The 15,314-nt window shown below is 28.9% G+C and overlaps 2 protein-coding genes across 3 annotated transcripts in view; one reads left to right on the forward strand and one right to left on the reverse strand.

Annotated features, from left to right (window-relative positions):
* Pgk (phosphoglycerate kinase) overlaps positions 1-10,873 on the forward strand; it is a 76,641-nt gene extending 65,768 nt beyond the window's left edge. The window contains exons 13-14 of the transcript XR_012756082.1: positions 221-392; positions 10,624-10,873. The gene's annotated coding sequence lies outside the window, so the exon portion shown is untranslated. The remainder of the gene's footprint in view (positions 1-220; positions 393-10,623) is intronic.
* Positions 1-15,314, reverse strand: part of LOC142323321 (L-serine dehydratase/L-threonine deaminase-like) — a 66,893-nt gene that overhangs the window by 4,884 nt on the left and 46,695 nt on the right. For both annotated transcript variants that reach the window (XM_075362805.1, XM_075362803.1), the window contains 4 exons: positions 10,601-10,768; positions 5,768-5,868; positions 4,248-4,372; positions 1,406-1,508 (listed from right to left, as the gene is read on the reverse strand). In XM_075362805.1, coding sequence (XP_075218920.1) covers positions 1,406-1,508; positions 4,248-4,372; positions 5,768-5,868; positions 10,601-10,768 — 497 coding nt within the window. The remainder of the gene's footprint in view (positions 1-1,405; positions 1,509-4,247; positions 4,373-5,767; positions 5,869-10,600; positions 10,769-15,314) is intronic.

Here is a 15,314-nt window from a genome sequence, read left to right on the forward strand (position 1 = left end):
TTTTTTTAATTTTCAGTGTTAGTTATAGTTAATTTTATGTATACTGATGGTGATAACTGTGGTTTTTAACTGATACAACATAATTGTAAAATATTTTTATATCTATAGGCCTAATTATTTTCAGGAAGTCATGTTGAGAAGCTGTTCATGGATTCTGTTAGAACTTTATGTTTATTTAATTTTTTTACCAGTTGAAATTTTTTTTAAAACAAATTTTCAGAGAAACAAAAGAGATTCATTAGACAGCATAATATGCTCTACTAACAGTGCCAGACTGTATTTTTCATCTCTACGCTCTAGTGGAAAAAAATTGTCACTTATGAAAATAAAAAATCTTTACAATTGGCGTCTTTATTAATGATTGGATTCTGGATTCTTATTATTTACCTGATGTAAGTCCAGTGATATTTAGTATATTCTCCTATTGGCTGTAGAGAAATGATGTAAATTTTATTTATTCACATATTGTGCAAATATTAAAAGGAAACCACAAATGTAATTTTTTCCCACAATTATAAACCACAATTGTTCTGTAATTTTATACACACTACTTTTTCTTTGTATTGATAAAATTACTGAAATCGACCTGAAGTTGTTTTAGGTTACTGTTCATCATTTCACCTTTTCCAGATTTAGAAAGAAAAATACAATTTTTTTTTTTACTTAAATGTTGACGTTATTACCAGAAGGATTCAAAATTTTCATTTTACTGTCAATGCACAATAAAAATATCTAAAATTTGTTCTAATTATAGATTGACTATTTTTTGAGTTGTTGCACTTCAAACTTGAACATGCATACTTTATGTACTGATATTAGATAATAAATGATATAGATAACTTATATATAGGAAGTAATATTATACTTTATTACATTGAGGAATTTTTTTTTTTTTTTATTAATTTCAGGAAAAAGTTTTAGTATTATATACATTTGATACATGTCAGTAAATATTATTGATAATACAATAAGACAGTAGCTTCTGAAAAGACTCATTAAAATAAGCCATAATTATTTAAAAAGAAATGGCCTTGTTGATTGCTTCAAGACTCAATTTAAAGGAGAAATTTACTTCATGTATTATTCTTATTTTTCTTCTTAGCTTAATTTAATGTTCAAATATTTTATGGTAGCTTCTGACAAGAAACTTGATAATTAATTTAAATATAAAAATAGCATATAATTTATTACATAAATTAATCAATTTTTGAATAATCTGTGTATTTTTTATGTATGCTTTGGTTTAGGTAAAATAATATATTTAAAATTTCTTGTAAGAAGTTAATTAATCCAAAAATAAGGTTATGTTTTTCCTACTTAATCAGAATTACAATAATCATAGCTGTACTTTTTTATATTAATCTGATTTTTATTGATAATTACATTTATTTTGTAATTTACTCACCTGGTAATTTTATCCAATGAAACTCTCTTATTTGATGCTATTGACAGATTAAAGCAGTGTGCACCTTTTGTTTCTACACTAATAATTGGAATGTCTGACCAACCTGAAACAGTAAAAAAATTGTTTGTAAATTTTTAATTGCTATAATTAGTTTATATAACACCATTTATATATTGGTAGATCTTAATTGTTGTGACTTAGTCATTATGCTAACTGTTATGGTTAAATTATGCTTTAGATTTGATTAGAAATAATCGAATTAAGATTAATTTCCATTATAAACAAAAACCCTAATTGGCTTATGTTAACCCTACAATAATGTTTTTTTTTTTAAGTTTTATCATAAAATTAATGAAGTAAGTCCATCAGATTAACTAGAATTATATTTGTTTTAATATAGAATTTAAAATTTTAAATAAAACCAAGAATATCTTTTTACAAATTTTATTTAAATTTAATATGCATTCAAACAATAATTATTTTAAATCTATAAAAACCAAGAAATCATCTACCAAGTTGAAGCAGTGCGTATAACACTGTTTTACAGAAGAAAATATTACATTAATTAATTTTTTTTATTCCACCTGCCCTGGTTTTATTTTGATGGTGACACTCATGTAAACGAACCGATGTACAAGAGAGACTGGTTATAGTTCCTTTCTTTGAGAAAAATAATGTTTCATTATACAACTCGGTCCCTGTGGTGAACAATGTGAAGATATTGCTTGTCACATTTTACATTGCATTATGTGGTTGATATTTAATCTATATTTTTGTGGGTTTGGTAGGCTGATATGCAACAATATATTCAGGTCAGTGAAGGCGATGAGAAAACTTATCATATTTTTTAATAGTATTGCACAGTAGATTTATTCTTGCAAGTTGGTGTGTCATTTTTGGAAGTGATTGTGATTTTTGTCAGATCATCTACAACTATTATGATTATCGTACTTAATATACATAAATTGAAATAAGTTGAGTTAGTTTCTGTTCTTCAATTCTCATATGAATTCAGAAGAATTTGACAAAGGGAATTTGAAAAATACAAATTTAAATGTATAGGAGTATAAAATTACAATAATTATTATTTAAAGACTTTCAGAAAATTTAACAGAATTCTTAAAAATCTATTCTGATAATGCAAGATATTCAGCATATTGACTTCAGTCTACAAGACCAAACCGGAAGACTATCCTTTCAGTAATAATCAAAGTCATTTGTTCAGGGTGTATTGATATCAGAAGAGAGGAAAGTACCTGAATGTGGTGTACTCATTCTAGCAGAAATATATTTAAAGATCTTTCTTATTTGGTTCAGTCTGTAAGATCAAATTTCACTGATGGAGCATTATTTGTAAACTTCTTAATACAACCTCTCCGTCTCTGAGTCACCCTCGCCTAATATACAATGCCTTACCTTTACTGTCTCCAAAGCCTTAACTACTTTCTGCATTAATGTATGTTCAGCACCATACCTAAGATGGTTGTAGATGACCCGATGTGAGATAAGTCACTTCTGAAATGCATAGCTATTCTAAACATAATTAGAATCCCTTGCCAGGCTTACTGAGGAAAGGTAGGAATAAAGTAGTCTTCTGGTGCCTTTTTCACCGATTCAAACCTAACTGTTGAAGAGCTGAATATGAAGATTGTATATTCAGCTCTGAAAATTATAAGTGCACTCTATTCACTGCAGCAACTGGCTGTACAGTGATTATCAATAATCGTAGACAATGAAAATCTTTCTTTTGCCTCCTATATTTCAGGTGCTCTATACACATCATGGGCATAAGAAAGACTGAGTAATATTAATCTCTAATAAAATTTATGCTCGTGGATTTATGAAATTTCATGACGTCACAGTAATTATTTGACATGGGTGTATACATTTTTCATTAAAAATTAAGCTCATTAATCCTTCTAGTAGACCAGAGGGTTATTTGAATATTTTAATAGGCAAAATAGAAATAGAATTTTAATTATCTTTGTAAAACGAAAACACGAGCAAAATTTGTTACCATGATAATTATGGACCCTTCAAACTTGCACCTTCATCTTCAGTTAAAGTAGCAGTGTTGTGAACAAGTACATATTATGTAAATTTAAATTATGTATATAATTTATATTTGAAAATGAATTCTGAATTAAAATTTAATTTCATCATTGTTTAATATTAAATAGATTATTAAAAAGTGGATAAATTTTGCATTATTTAGGGGATAATTAATTATTCTTTTATCTGATACATAGCTATTAATGGATTTTATCAGTTATGAAAGGTTTTGATTTACGAATACTTCAGTTTAAATAGTATTCTCTGATATATCAATATACTGAAGTACTCCTTTCACAATCAGATGCTCTGATTATTATTGAATATTTCTGATCATCTATTAATTTATACTTTGATCAATCTTATTTTTTTGTATTAGATTATAAATATTTAAAAGCGTAAATGTAAAAATCAAATTAGAAAGTCTGCTACTTAGAAATGTTTTACTTTTAATATAATATTCCAAAAAAACTTTAATTAGCTAATTATCACATTCATTGTTGCTCATTAACAACTTTTTTATTCCCAGATCTATGATCTAGATGTATAGTGCTACTTGCTACTATAGTGTTAGAAATTTACATGAAATAATGTAATTCAGTATGTTAGTGTCATTAATTTATACCACATCAATTTTGTACATATTGTAATATTACAATATCTACGTGTAATTACACATAATGTGTCATAGTAATGACACATTGTGATTTAATATTATTGTCGGTAAAATCTACATATTGATTAAATCAACTGCTGCGGTTGTGTCAGATTATTAATAAGTTATCATTACCATGTGATTCAATGCCTTGTAGAACACCACAAAGAAGACCTCCTCCACCAACTGATAAAACAATAGCACTTGGTTTACAAGGTGCTTGAAATATTAACTCATCTATAAGTGTTTGATGTCCTTCCCTGTAATTTAAACATTTATTCTAATTATATTAAAAAGACAAAATTGTCTTTATTTTATAAAATTAATGATAATTTTTTAAACTCACGTAGGTTATAAGTATTCCATTCCTCATTGAGTAGACACATTTAGATCATGTAAGTGAACACAAATGTAGTAGTACATGATGAATTCACACGTATAAATGTATGAATTCATCATGTACTACCTTTATCCAAAATGTATTTCAATACAGAGAAAATGTTACTATTACAGCATACTGAAATCAGCGACAGCAATGAGCATTCTAAAATATACCATCAACGTTTACTCCAGCATTCCACATGTACAATGACTATACAGGTTGATCGAAGTTAAAAATCATTTTAATTTTTGAAACTTTTATGGGATTAATCGTTAACATAATCTTTTTTTTATAAGCTGCATAAAAATCCAACAAATATGTAATCTAAAAATATGAGAAATTATATACTGGAAATCCCAAATATTGAATAAAACATAGGCCTAATGAAAATATAAACCTAAAGATAATGATAGAATATTAAAAACAAGTGTTGATGATACTTCAGATGAAAAAACAAACTAAGCAATTAATTCTGTATTTTGGAGCTGTATACACTTTTTTTTTTATAAGTGTGAAGGAAGAATCTATTTTTCAGCTGACTACTGTTTTGGTTTTGTTAAACAAATAGTAAGTTGTAAATTATTAAAAACAGATTTGTGGTCATTCAGTTGACAAAAACACCATGTAAATGGTATGTGTGTGTTTGTATATATAATACCATATTTTCTATAGTTAATATACAGTTTTAAAATATAGATGTTTTTACTTTCTATTGAAGAATGCATTTTTGAAGGAAATTCTGTTATCTGTTCTTTCATGAAAAGATTAAAATTTATTAAAATCATATATCATATTATTTTTAAAATTACATCAATCAATCGATGAAATAAAAGTTTGAAAAGGCATTTTATTTTGTCAAAAGTTTACGTATAATTAAATTAAATTAGCAGGATTTGAAATAAATTTTCGTCAGTGTTACGAGTACTCATATTCAGTTCAAAAACTGGTTTGTCCTCGTAAGTATTACTACTGGTTTATCATATACTATTACAAAGAATTGGCAGCATACAAGATCAATAATTATTGGGTGGATTTCCACTTTTTTTTTATATCACAAACTAATGACTGATATATTACCAGGATATAAATGTACGGAATCGAACGGAGTCTTAAATCTTATAATGCCGTTTCTATTCGAGGAAATTGCTTCATATGATAACATTTTAGGATTATTTTATATATAATATATATAAAATAAATAGTCTATAAACATAAATTTTGCTTAATTTAACATTTTCATAAAATAGATAAAATTTAATACAACATATAATACCATATCTCAGGGTGATCATGAGCGTGAACAAATGTAACTCTTGGTTCATCAACCTCCTCTAATGCTTTTTCAGTTGCTTCTTTGAAGTTTTCTCCGTGAATCTAAAAAAATTACGATAAACATTTATTATTAATGTGACTTATTCAATTTGAAAATAAGTTATGAGTATATTTTTTATTTCATAACTGTTAAGGTATGATTAATCATATTTTTCAGCGCTATATAAAAAATTACATTTAAAAAATAATTCTGTTTAAAATAAGTAAATAGTTGATTGTAATAAAAAATGTAAAAGTTAAGTAACAAGTTGATTATTTGTGATTATAATATTTCATATAACGTTTAAAATTTTTACCTTTTCAAAAAAAAAAACTAAAATTCTTTTTAATTTTTAAATTAAGCTATAACATAAATTTTAGGAAATTATTTATTTTTAATGACAAACTGATACAAATTGGAATTTTTTATCTCTGTATCTTGAAGTTTGCTCATTTACATCTCTGTATCATAAAATAAGTTATAATCTCCATAAGTCAAAAAAATCTGAAAATTAACCTCTATAACTCGAACTATACCTATTTCAAAGTAATTTCTTTAGCCCTTGGTATTAGAGTTATTTGAGAGTTGACTGTTTAATCATAATCAGTGATGTTAGCACTGTTATTTTCCATTGAGGGTGAATTATTTAAAACTAATGTATTCAATGATCATAAAAAAATTGAGTTCTGTAAGAACTGCATTGTCATTGATGATAATTATAAAAACGGTTAAAAATGTTTAAACGTATAATAATTTTATATAAATTTTACTGATATTAATAAATGATTTAAAAAATTGCATCCTAGTCAGAATAGATCAGTTTATTAAAATTAATTGAAACATTTTACCACCAATTATTTATTTTTTTTGTGATTTGCTAAGTACTGTTGCAGAAATTTCTGTTTCTTCAGAATGAATATTTATAAGCAATAAGCACAATTGAGAATAGTTTTACTTTAATAAATTAAAAATATACAAGGGGTATCTCTAAAGTAAAGACCGCTGGGAAATTTTTCTCCTTAAGTTTGGCGAACCTGTGTTTATGGCAACGTTAGTTATGTACATACACTGCATTGTTGTCTGTAAGTTGTCGCGTTGTTTTATCTTTGATTACTTATGAGTTATTACGTTATAAAATAAATAGGAAAATCGATTTTGCCGCCGACTGTGAAAACGTGGGAGTCATACGTTTTTTAAACCATCAAAACGTTAAGCCGGCTGAAATTCATAGGAAGTTGGTCTCTGTGTACGGTGATAATGTAATGAATGAAAGAAACGTCCAAAATGGTGTGAAAGGTTTAGAAATAACAGAATTAATCTGCATGATAAGAACGTTCTCGGGGAGGCCCTCGATAATCACCGAGGACTTGTTGAAACGCATCGATGGTGAAATCAGAAAAGATCGTCGCTCAACGATTTCCGACTTGGCCCTTCTTTTTCCTGATATTTCAAGAGCAAGAGCTGTTATCGGTCGTATTGTTCATGACCATTTAGGCTTCAGAAAGGTTTGTGCAGGTTGGGTGCCGCATATCTTAACGGAACGTCACAAAAGAACCGAATGGGATCTGCTTTGGAATTTTTGATGCGCTACACAGAAAAAGGTGATGAGTTCCTTAATTCAATTGTTACCGACGATGAAACACGGATTTCATATTACACGGCAGTCAAGTGGATGGTGTCATTCTCAATCACCAACCAGAACAAAGGTTAAGCCTCAGCCATTTGGACGCAAACTGATGGCCACAGTCTTTTGGGATCGGTTTGGGGGGTTTGCTGATTAATTTCGTGCTACGTGGAACGACTATAAATGCAGAAACCTACTACGAGATTCTACGTAAGTTACGGCGAGCCATTCAAAATCGGCGACGTGGGCGGCTGACCGACGGCGTCGTCCTGCTGCACGTTCACATGTTGCGGGTCCGACACGTGATTTACTAAGAACATTTGGATGGGAAATTTACGATCACCCACCATATAGTCTGGACTTAGCTCCTTCTGATTACCATTTGTTTGGGAAATTGAAAGAGGTTTTGAGTGGTAAGCAATTGGCGGGTGACGATGAACTTAAAAATGCTGTTAATCGGTGGCTAAATAGACTGAAGAATACGACGACGGTATATTGAAGGTGGTGTATCGCTACGATAAATGTCTTAATTCATATGGCGATTATATAGAGAAGTAGTATAATATATGTAATTTAGGAGAAATAAAAAATATTCATGAAGTTTTCAGAGTAAACGTTTTTACAATGAAACTGTCTACTTTAGAGATAACCTCTCGTAATTAAATTTTGAGATTGTAGTGGTAGATATTTATTGCGATAGTCATAAAAGTAGAATTTTTTATTTCAATAGCTGAGATAGTAAAACATTTACCTCTACACTTTTAACATTTAATTAATTTATTACTATAAAAAAAAGTGTTCTAAAGGACCAGAAATTGCTGTAAAATACTGACTGCAGACAATAAAAGATAAAATAGTAAATTTAAAAATTCTTTAATTAATTTTTTTTGGAAACTATCATGGACACAAAATCATAGGTGTATACAGAGTATCCCACGAGGAACCCGACATACTTCACAGGTGTATTCCTGTCATAAAAGTAATGAAAAAAGTCTGTATAAACAGGGCCGGAAACGCTTCGTTAACGAGTTAGCGAAAGATTTCGCCAGGAATTCAGCTTTCCCGGAGAATGAGGTCGTACTGAAATTTTTAGGACGTTAATTGAAGGACGAAATTACTGGTTTCGTATAGTTTTGACTTGAAAAATTGAATAAATTAAGTTTCAGAACTGTGTCTCCATTAGTTTTCATGATATCCGAAGTATAATTGGAACATTTGTTGTCTGAAAACTGTTTTTTTAGTTTGCAATACAATAACTTTGTTAAATGACTAATAAATGCGTAAAATTTATTAACAAAACTTGTAGAAAATGTAATTCTAAAAAAAATGATGTAAATAAGTCCAATAAAAATCAAATTTTACTGAAATAAAAAAAACAGAACAAAAAACAAATGAAACGACACACGTTGGTAATCGCTTATTTTTCAGTATATTAAAAAAATTATTGTATTTAATTTTTTTTTAATTTAATTTTCATATCTTACAGACCACTGTTAAAAATGATCTCCTTGATAGTGTATGGAAAATCTAGTGCGACGCGTAACATCAAAGGAAGCTTTTTTAATAGTATCACGGTCGTTCTTAAGATGTTCAAATGCGTTTAAAATTCGATTCAATAATTCTTTGGCATTAACTCTTTCTGTGTAAACAAGTTCCTTTAATTAACCACAAAGGTAATAATCCAAGTGATTTAAATCGGGGGTCCTATGAGGCCAATTAATTGGGCCACCACATTTCGACCAGTCCATCTGCCCGGAATACTTAAGTTTAAATGCTGTCTAACGTCTTGTGAATAATGAGGTGGTGCACCATCATGTTTGAATAATATTTGCTCCCTTTGTTTGAGAGGTACATCTAGCAGAACTGGCAACTGATTTTGTAAAAAAAAATCTTTATACACTTCCATAAAGGCGATTTTGAAAAATAAATGGTCCGATTTAACTGGTCCCCAGTTATACCACACCTTACATTTATCGAAAATCTGGTTTGAAACTTTGACTCAAATTGCATTCGGATTTTCACTTGTCCATATTCACGTGCAGCCGGGTCATTTTCATTAGTAAAACCGTAAACGAAAACAATATCTGCATTTTCTTGATTTGAATGGAATCTCTATTTTTTAAAAAAGCACAAATACTTGATACAAATCATAAAAAGCGCACGTACACGACACAGATCAGTGACTTGTTATGTTTAATAATTACTTAAATGTTGAACAGCTGTACAATAACTTCGATTCAAATTTTGTTTCTAAAAAGAACAGTGTTGCCAACGTTAGGTTTTCAATAAATTTAAAGAATTTCAATTAATATGCTATTCTTGAAATCATCTTTTTGTAGAACGTTTGAAATATGTTTTGTAAGTATTTAATTAACTACGCTCTACAGTATTTGTTTTTTTTTTTAAATAAACAAATGAATTGATTGCAAAAATTTCCAGAATAATTTATTTATTTTCATTCTGCATCTTCTTCAGTAAAATATGTTTTTTTATAACGTTTATTTGATTTTTATTGAACTTATTTACATCACTATTTTTAGAATAACATTTTCTACAAGTTTTGCTAATAAATTATACGCATTTATTAAACATTTAACAAAGTTATTGTATTTCAAACCTAAAAACACGGTTTTCAGACAAAAAATGTTTCAGTTTTACTTCGGATATCATGAAAACTACTAGAGATACAGCTTTGAAACTTACTTTACTCAATTTTTCAGGTCAAAATCCATAGGAAACCATTAATTTTGCCCCTCAATTAACGTCCTAAAAATTTCAATACGACCTCATTTCACCGGGGAAGCTGAATTCAGGGCGAAATCTTTCGCTAGCCGTAACTCGCTAACGAAGCGTTTACAGCCCTATGTTTATATAGACTTTTTCCATTATTTTGATGAGAGGAATACACCTGTGAAGTATGTCGGGTTTCTCGTGGGACATCTGTATAGATAAATCTTCAAAAATAACATCTTTACTAATAAGCTGTGTTAATTATTATACTACAGTTCGTTAGTTCTATAAGTGTTTTTTCTATATGTATATTTTCAATTAAAGAATTATTTACTTATATAATTTTGTGAAAAATAAACTCGTAGTAAAAACTATTTTTGAGGTATAAATATGCTAGTTATGAATTTAAAAATAGTGAAATTTTATTTTTTTGTACTTACAATAACATTTGCTTTATCTCTAGTAAGACGTTCCAGAACAATATGAGATGTACTTCGTGGTACATACACAGTACATGGCAATCCTATAAGCCTAGCAGCACGAGCTAAAGCGACTCCTGCATTTCCTGCGCTTGAACCAACTAGTTTTTGACAACCTCTTGCAAGAGCCTGTAGTGATAAATAAATAAACCTTATTCTGATAGATACATTATATAAATCATTTAATTATAAGATAAATTATAAATATAAAAATAAATTATAAGATAAAAAATAGATGTGTTTAATGTCAATTTTAATTGTTTAAACACATGCATGAAATAATGTAAAAGTAAATACATGATGATACTAAATATCATGTATTTATTTTTACATTAAAAGTAAGAATATAACTACAAAATAATTTACAATTAAGAAGGCATTATTGAAAATTATTTGGAGCACATATTTTATGTACACATTGACACAGGACAGATAAGTCATGTATATTTTTTTAATTAGTACTATTTAAAAATTCTTCAGCAGAGTAATATTATTTCCGTAAAAGAGAATCCTTTAATTGTATTTTAAATAATCGGTGAGATTTTTAAAATGGTTCGGCAATTTATTAAAAATGGTAATGGAAGCATAATAAGGTTCTTTCTCATAAGATGAACTTGAATTCTACAAAATTAGTTCCGTTACCTCGTTTGATAAAGGTGGAGAATGTTATTTTTTAAAAATAAGTGACCATTCTTTTTAGCAAAGATTGCACATTCATAAATATAAATAAGAGGATTAGTTAGCAAATTTAATTTTCTAAACATTGGTATATGCGATTCATATTTATGAGCACCAGATAATGATCTAACAGTCCACATTTGTATCTTAAAAACTAATTCTGACTTTTTGAGATAGGCCCATGAGATGACATACTTTACAGAATTATATGTAGGCAAAATATATATTTAATTATGATAAGCTTAGCATTTTATTAAGGAGCTTCAGAAAAGAGTACAGTTTGAGTTTGTTACAAACGAAATCAATTTGATCTTCCCATGAGAATTATTAATTAATAAAACACCCAGAAATTTTGCTTTGTGGGCAACAGAGTTATTACTGTTATCATTAATGGGAATTTTATCAATGCGATCAGCAATATAACATTTATATGAGAAGCATAATACAATTTTTTCAACAATATTTAAAGTTAGATGGTTATAAGCAATCCAGTTAATAATTTTTTGATTTGCTGTTGTATAATTCTCAGTTCCTTTTAAATAATTATTTTCAGGATATATCTAGTTGTGTTGTCTGCAAAAAGATTACAATGAGTATGTCAAGCTTTTGAGGCAGGTCATTAATAAACAATAAGAAAAACAAGGGACCTAAAACACTCTGCAGTACTCTGTCTTCTACACCTTGAAGTGAGAGCCTAAACTTTTCATGCGTATTCTTATCAAAAGATGAGATCACAACTATCTGTTTGCAGTTGGTAAGGTATGATTTGAAGCATGTCTAAGCAGCTCCTTTGATACCATAGTTATCACATTTTTTCATCGGTAAAATATGCGGGAACTAAATCAAATGTTTTCCTGAGATTGCAAAAAAATTAAAATTGAAATCTTTTTGTTATATATGCAATTTTAAATATACCTTGTCTTATAACATTTTTTTTATTGTACTTAAACATTTACATTTCAATAAAAGGTATCAATTCATAATTAAAAATAAACTGATATAATGAACCGTTAAAGCACATGCAAATAAATCTATTTTTATTATGCCACAAAACTATTTGTTCAAATGTATTTATAAATATATAGCAATTAATGTTGACAAATTTTATTAAAAAAGTAAAAATACTTTTAATAATTTAAATAAATAATTAAGCATTTTGACTAAACCTATTTTTTTTATACAACTATATGTTTTTTAAAAACATCTTTATTGCAGAATAACTATCCAGCATCTATTATAAAACACAAAAGCTTGAATACAATGTAACAATTTTTGTCATGTCCACAATCATAGAGACTGACAAATTTGTCATTTTTATCAATATCTGTCACAAAAACATTTCCATTACAAGCTTTTTTTAAATATTACATTTATATAGTTATTTTATACAGAATATTCCCTTTTTAAAAGCAAAATTCATCTGTAGATTAACGATTTATTATTACAAGATAAGACTATTTTCCACAAAGATTATTGAAAGTATTTATAATTTTTAATAAAATTTATTGACATTGTTAAAGCAGAATATTGTTTGAAATAATTAAACAATTTTAGTGAAATATTTTATATAATAAAATATAGTAATCATTATCTAGTGTGTGATAAAAACAGGCAAATGGCCTGGGGCAATGTGTGTGTGATACGGGCCTCAGGTTTTGCATATATAATCTCATTTTAATTTTTTGCGATTGGTTTTTATAAATAGCCTTCGATTGCTTATTGTATTTTTAACTTGTACTGAAAAATTTTAATTAATTCCCTGCCTAAATGTTCTATAATGGATTTAACAGTTTTCCCTTGTTGCTTTAATCGACTTAAATCTGCGACGGTATGATTTCATTTTTTTGATTCTTTAGTTCTAGAAACAAAAATATACATTGGAACGTGCTGCACTCTTTCACTACGTCCAGAAGTCATATCGTACCGGGTATCTAGCAGCTCATCAGCCGATTCAGTTTGTTATTTGTGTAACTTATTACGCGCTTGATTGAAACGTCCTTTTTTTGTAAAGCATTCGTTTAAATATTATTAATTTATGGCGTAAAGCTGAATATTAAACTCGTTATTTAAATTCATTTAGTGAAATTGATCTCTTTTATTATCATTATAAATTTGTAACGCAATCTATCTTTTATTTTAGTTAGTTTTCAGAAATTACAGTTTAATTAATTCAATTATAAATTGCTTTTCGTGATTTTATTTTGTAATAATAGTTACACATGATTGTGAGATTTAATGTGTTCTATTTCGCATATAAAAATATCGTGTAACCAATGAAAGATTAACTGATGAAATAAAAAAGTAAAATTTAGAAAATTAATTAATATAATGGAAACAATATTGATACTTTTTTCCAAATAGTTGTTGGATATAAAATAAATAAATTCAGCTCATCCTTTTAAACTAAAAAATAAATAAATATGGAGAATTTGCATTTGTAAATTTCAAAATTACGGCCATCTTAATTTTTCATTTTACGAAACCTGAAGAATTACTAGCGGCTAAGAAGTAATTATTCATAAGTTACAATTTTATGCGTTTTATTATGGTCAAAATGACATAGAGCTTTTTCAAATCGAACTTCAAACAGCCGCATTATAAAAGAAATCATTAGTATACTCAGATTACAAAATAATTTCATGCCAACTTTTATCTCGCCCAATACTTGATAATATTGTACAATATTACTGAAACGGAAAACATAAAACAGCGTCTTTTCTGTTCCAATTTATTGGAGTTTGGATCGTATTTGATTAATCTTTTTTCAGGTCAATAAACATATAAAGCTATCAAATTTGCCTCTTATTTTTGGGTCCCAAGAATTTCAATATGGCTTCATTTAATCGTTTGAAAAGAATCAAGGCGAAATACTGGGCGATCCAAAAAAGACTTCACAAATTTAAAAGCATATAAAAATTTATTTAGATAACTTACACATTCGATTGAGGTCTTTTTTCACAGAAAAACACATCAAGTTTTGACTCGGGTAGTTCATTATTACTGAATTCTGCTACCAGTGTTAATAATGGATACATGTACTATTGCGGAACCTGCTAGCTGTGTATTTTAGTTTCACGATTTGCAGTCGGCAACTGCAGTTCAACGTAATTTTCGTAGAGAGTACGGTAGGAGAGCCTTCTATTAGGCATACTATTTACTTTTGGCACCAAACCTTTGTTGAGACAAGTTCTGTTAAACTTACAAAATTACCAGGACGTCTCCGCGATCCTGCTGTGGAACAACTCGGAGAAAGCATTGCACGCAGTACGAAGAAATCAACTCTACGTGTATCACGTGAGACTGGCATTCCACAAACGACCAATCGGCGTGTATTGCGTAAACGATTTCATTTAAAGCCATACAAGCTAACCTGGATCAACACATTACAGATGACGAAAAAGTTGCTGGGCTGAAATTTTGTGTGGAAATTATGTATAAAACTGCAAACAACGATACGTTTTTAAACAAAGTAATTTTTAGTGATGAGTTAACGTTTCACATCAATGGCAAGGTGAACTCCCATAACTGCCGAATACGGGGTAGCGAAAACCCTTATGAAACTCTGCGACACATTCGTTATAGCCCTACAATGTTTTTTTGTGCCTTAAGCCAACATAGACTGTTTCAGGAGGCAACCGTAAATCGTATCCGTTATCTGGATATGCTTCAAAATTTTCTAATCCCTCAGTTGGATGATGATGACCAAGATGGGACACCATTACTATCAGCAAGACGGGGCACCACCTCAATACCGCCTAGAAGTCCGAGATTTTCTTGATGCTTGATTCCCAGGTCGGTGGATCGACCGTGAAGGTCCAATTGCATGACCACCTCGCTTCCTATATTTGACCCCGCTAGATCTTTTCTTGTAAGGTTTCATTAAAGATTGGGTTTATGTACCGGTTTTTGCTGCTGATCTTGTCGAGCTAAGACTTCGAATTAACGCCGCAGGTGCAGAGGTAACAGATGCAGAGGACTTGCTGACTACAGTGTGGAA

The sequence above is a fragment of the Lycorma delicatula genome, chromosome 4 (assembly GCF_047948215.1).
Source record: "Lycorma delicatula isolate Av1 chromosome 4, ASM4794821v1, whole genome shotgun sequence".
Lineage (NCBI taxonomy): Eukaryota > Metazoa > Arthropoda > Insecta > Hemiptera > Fulgoridae > Lycorma > Lycorma delicatula.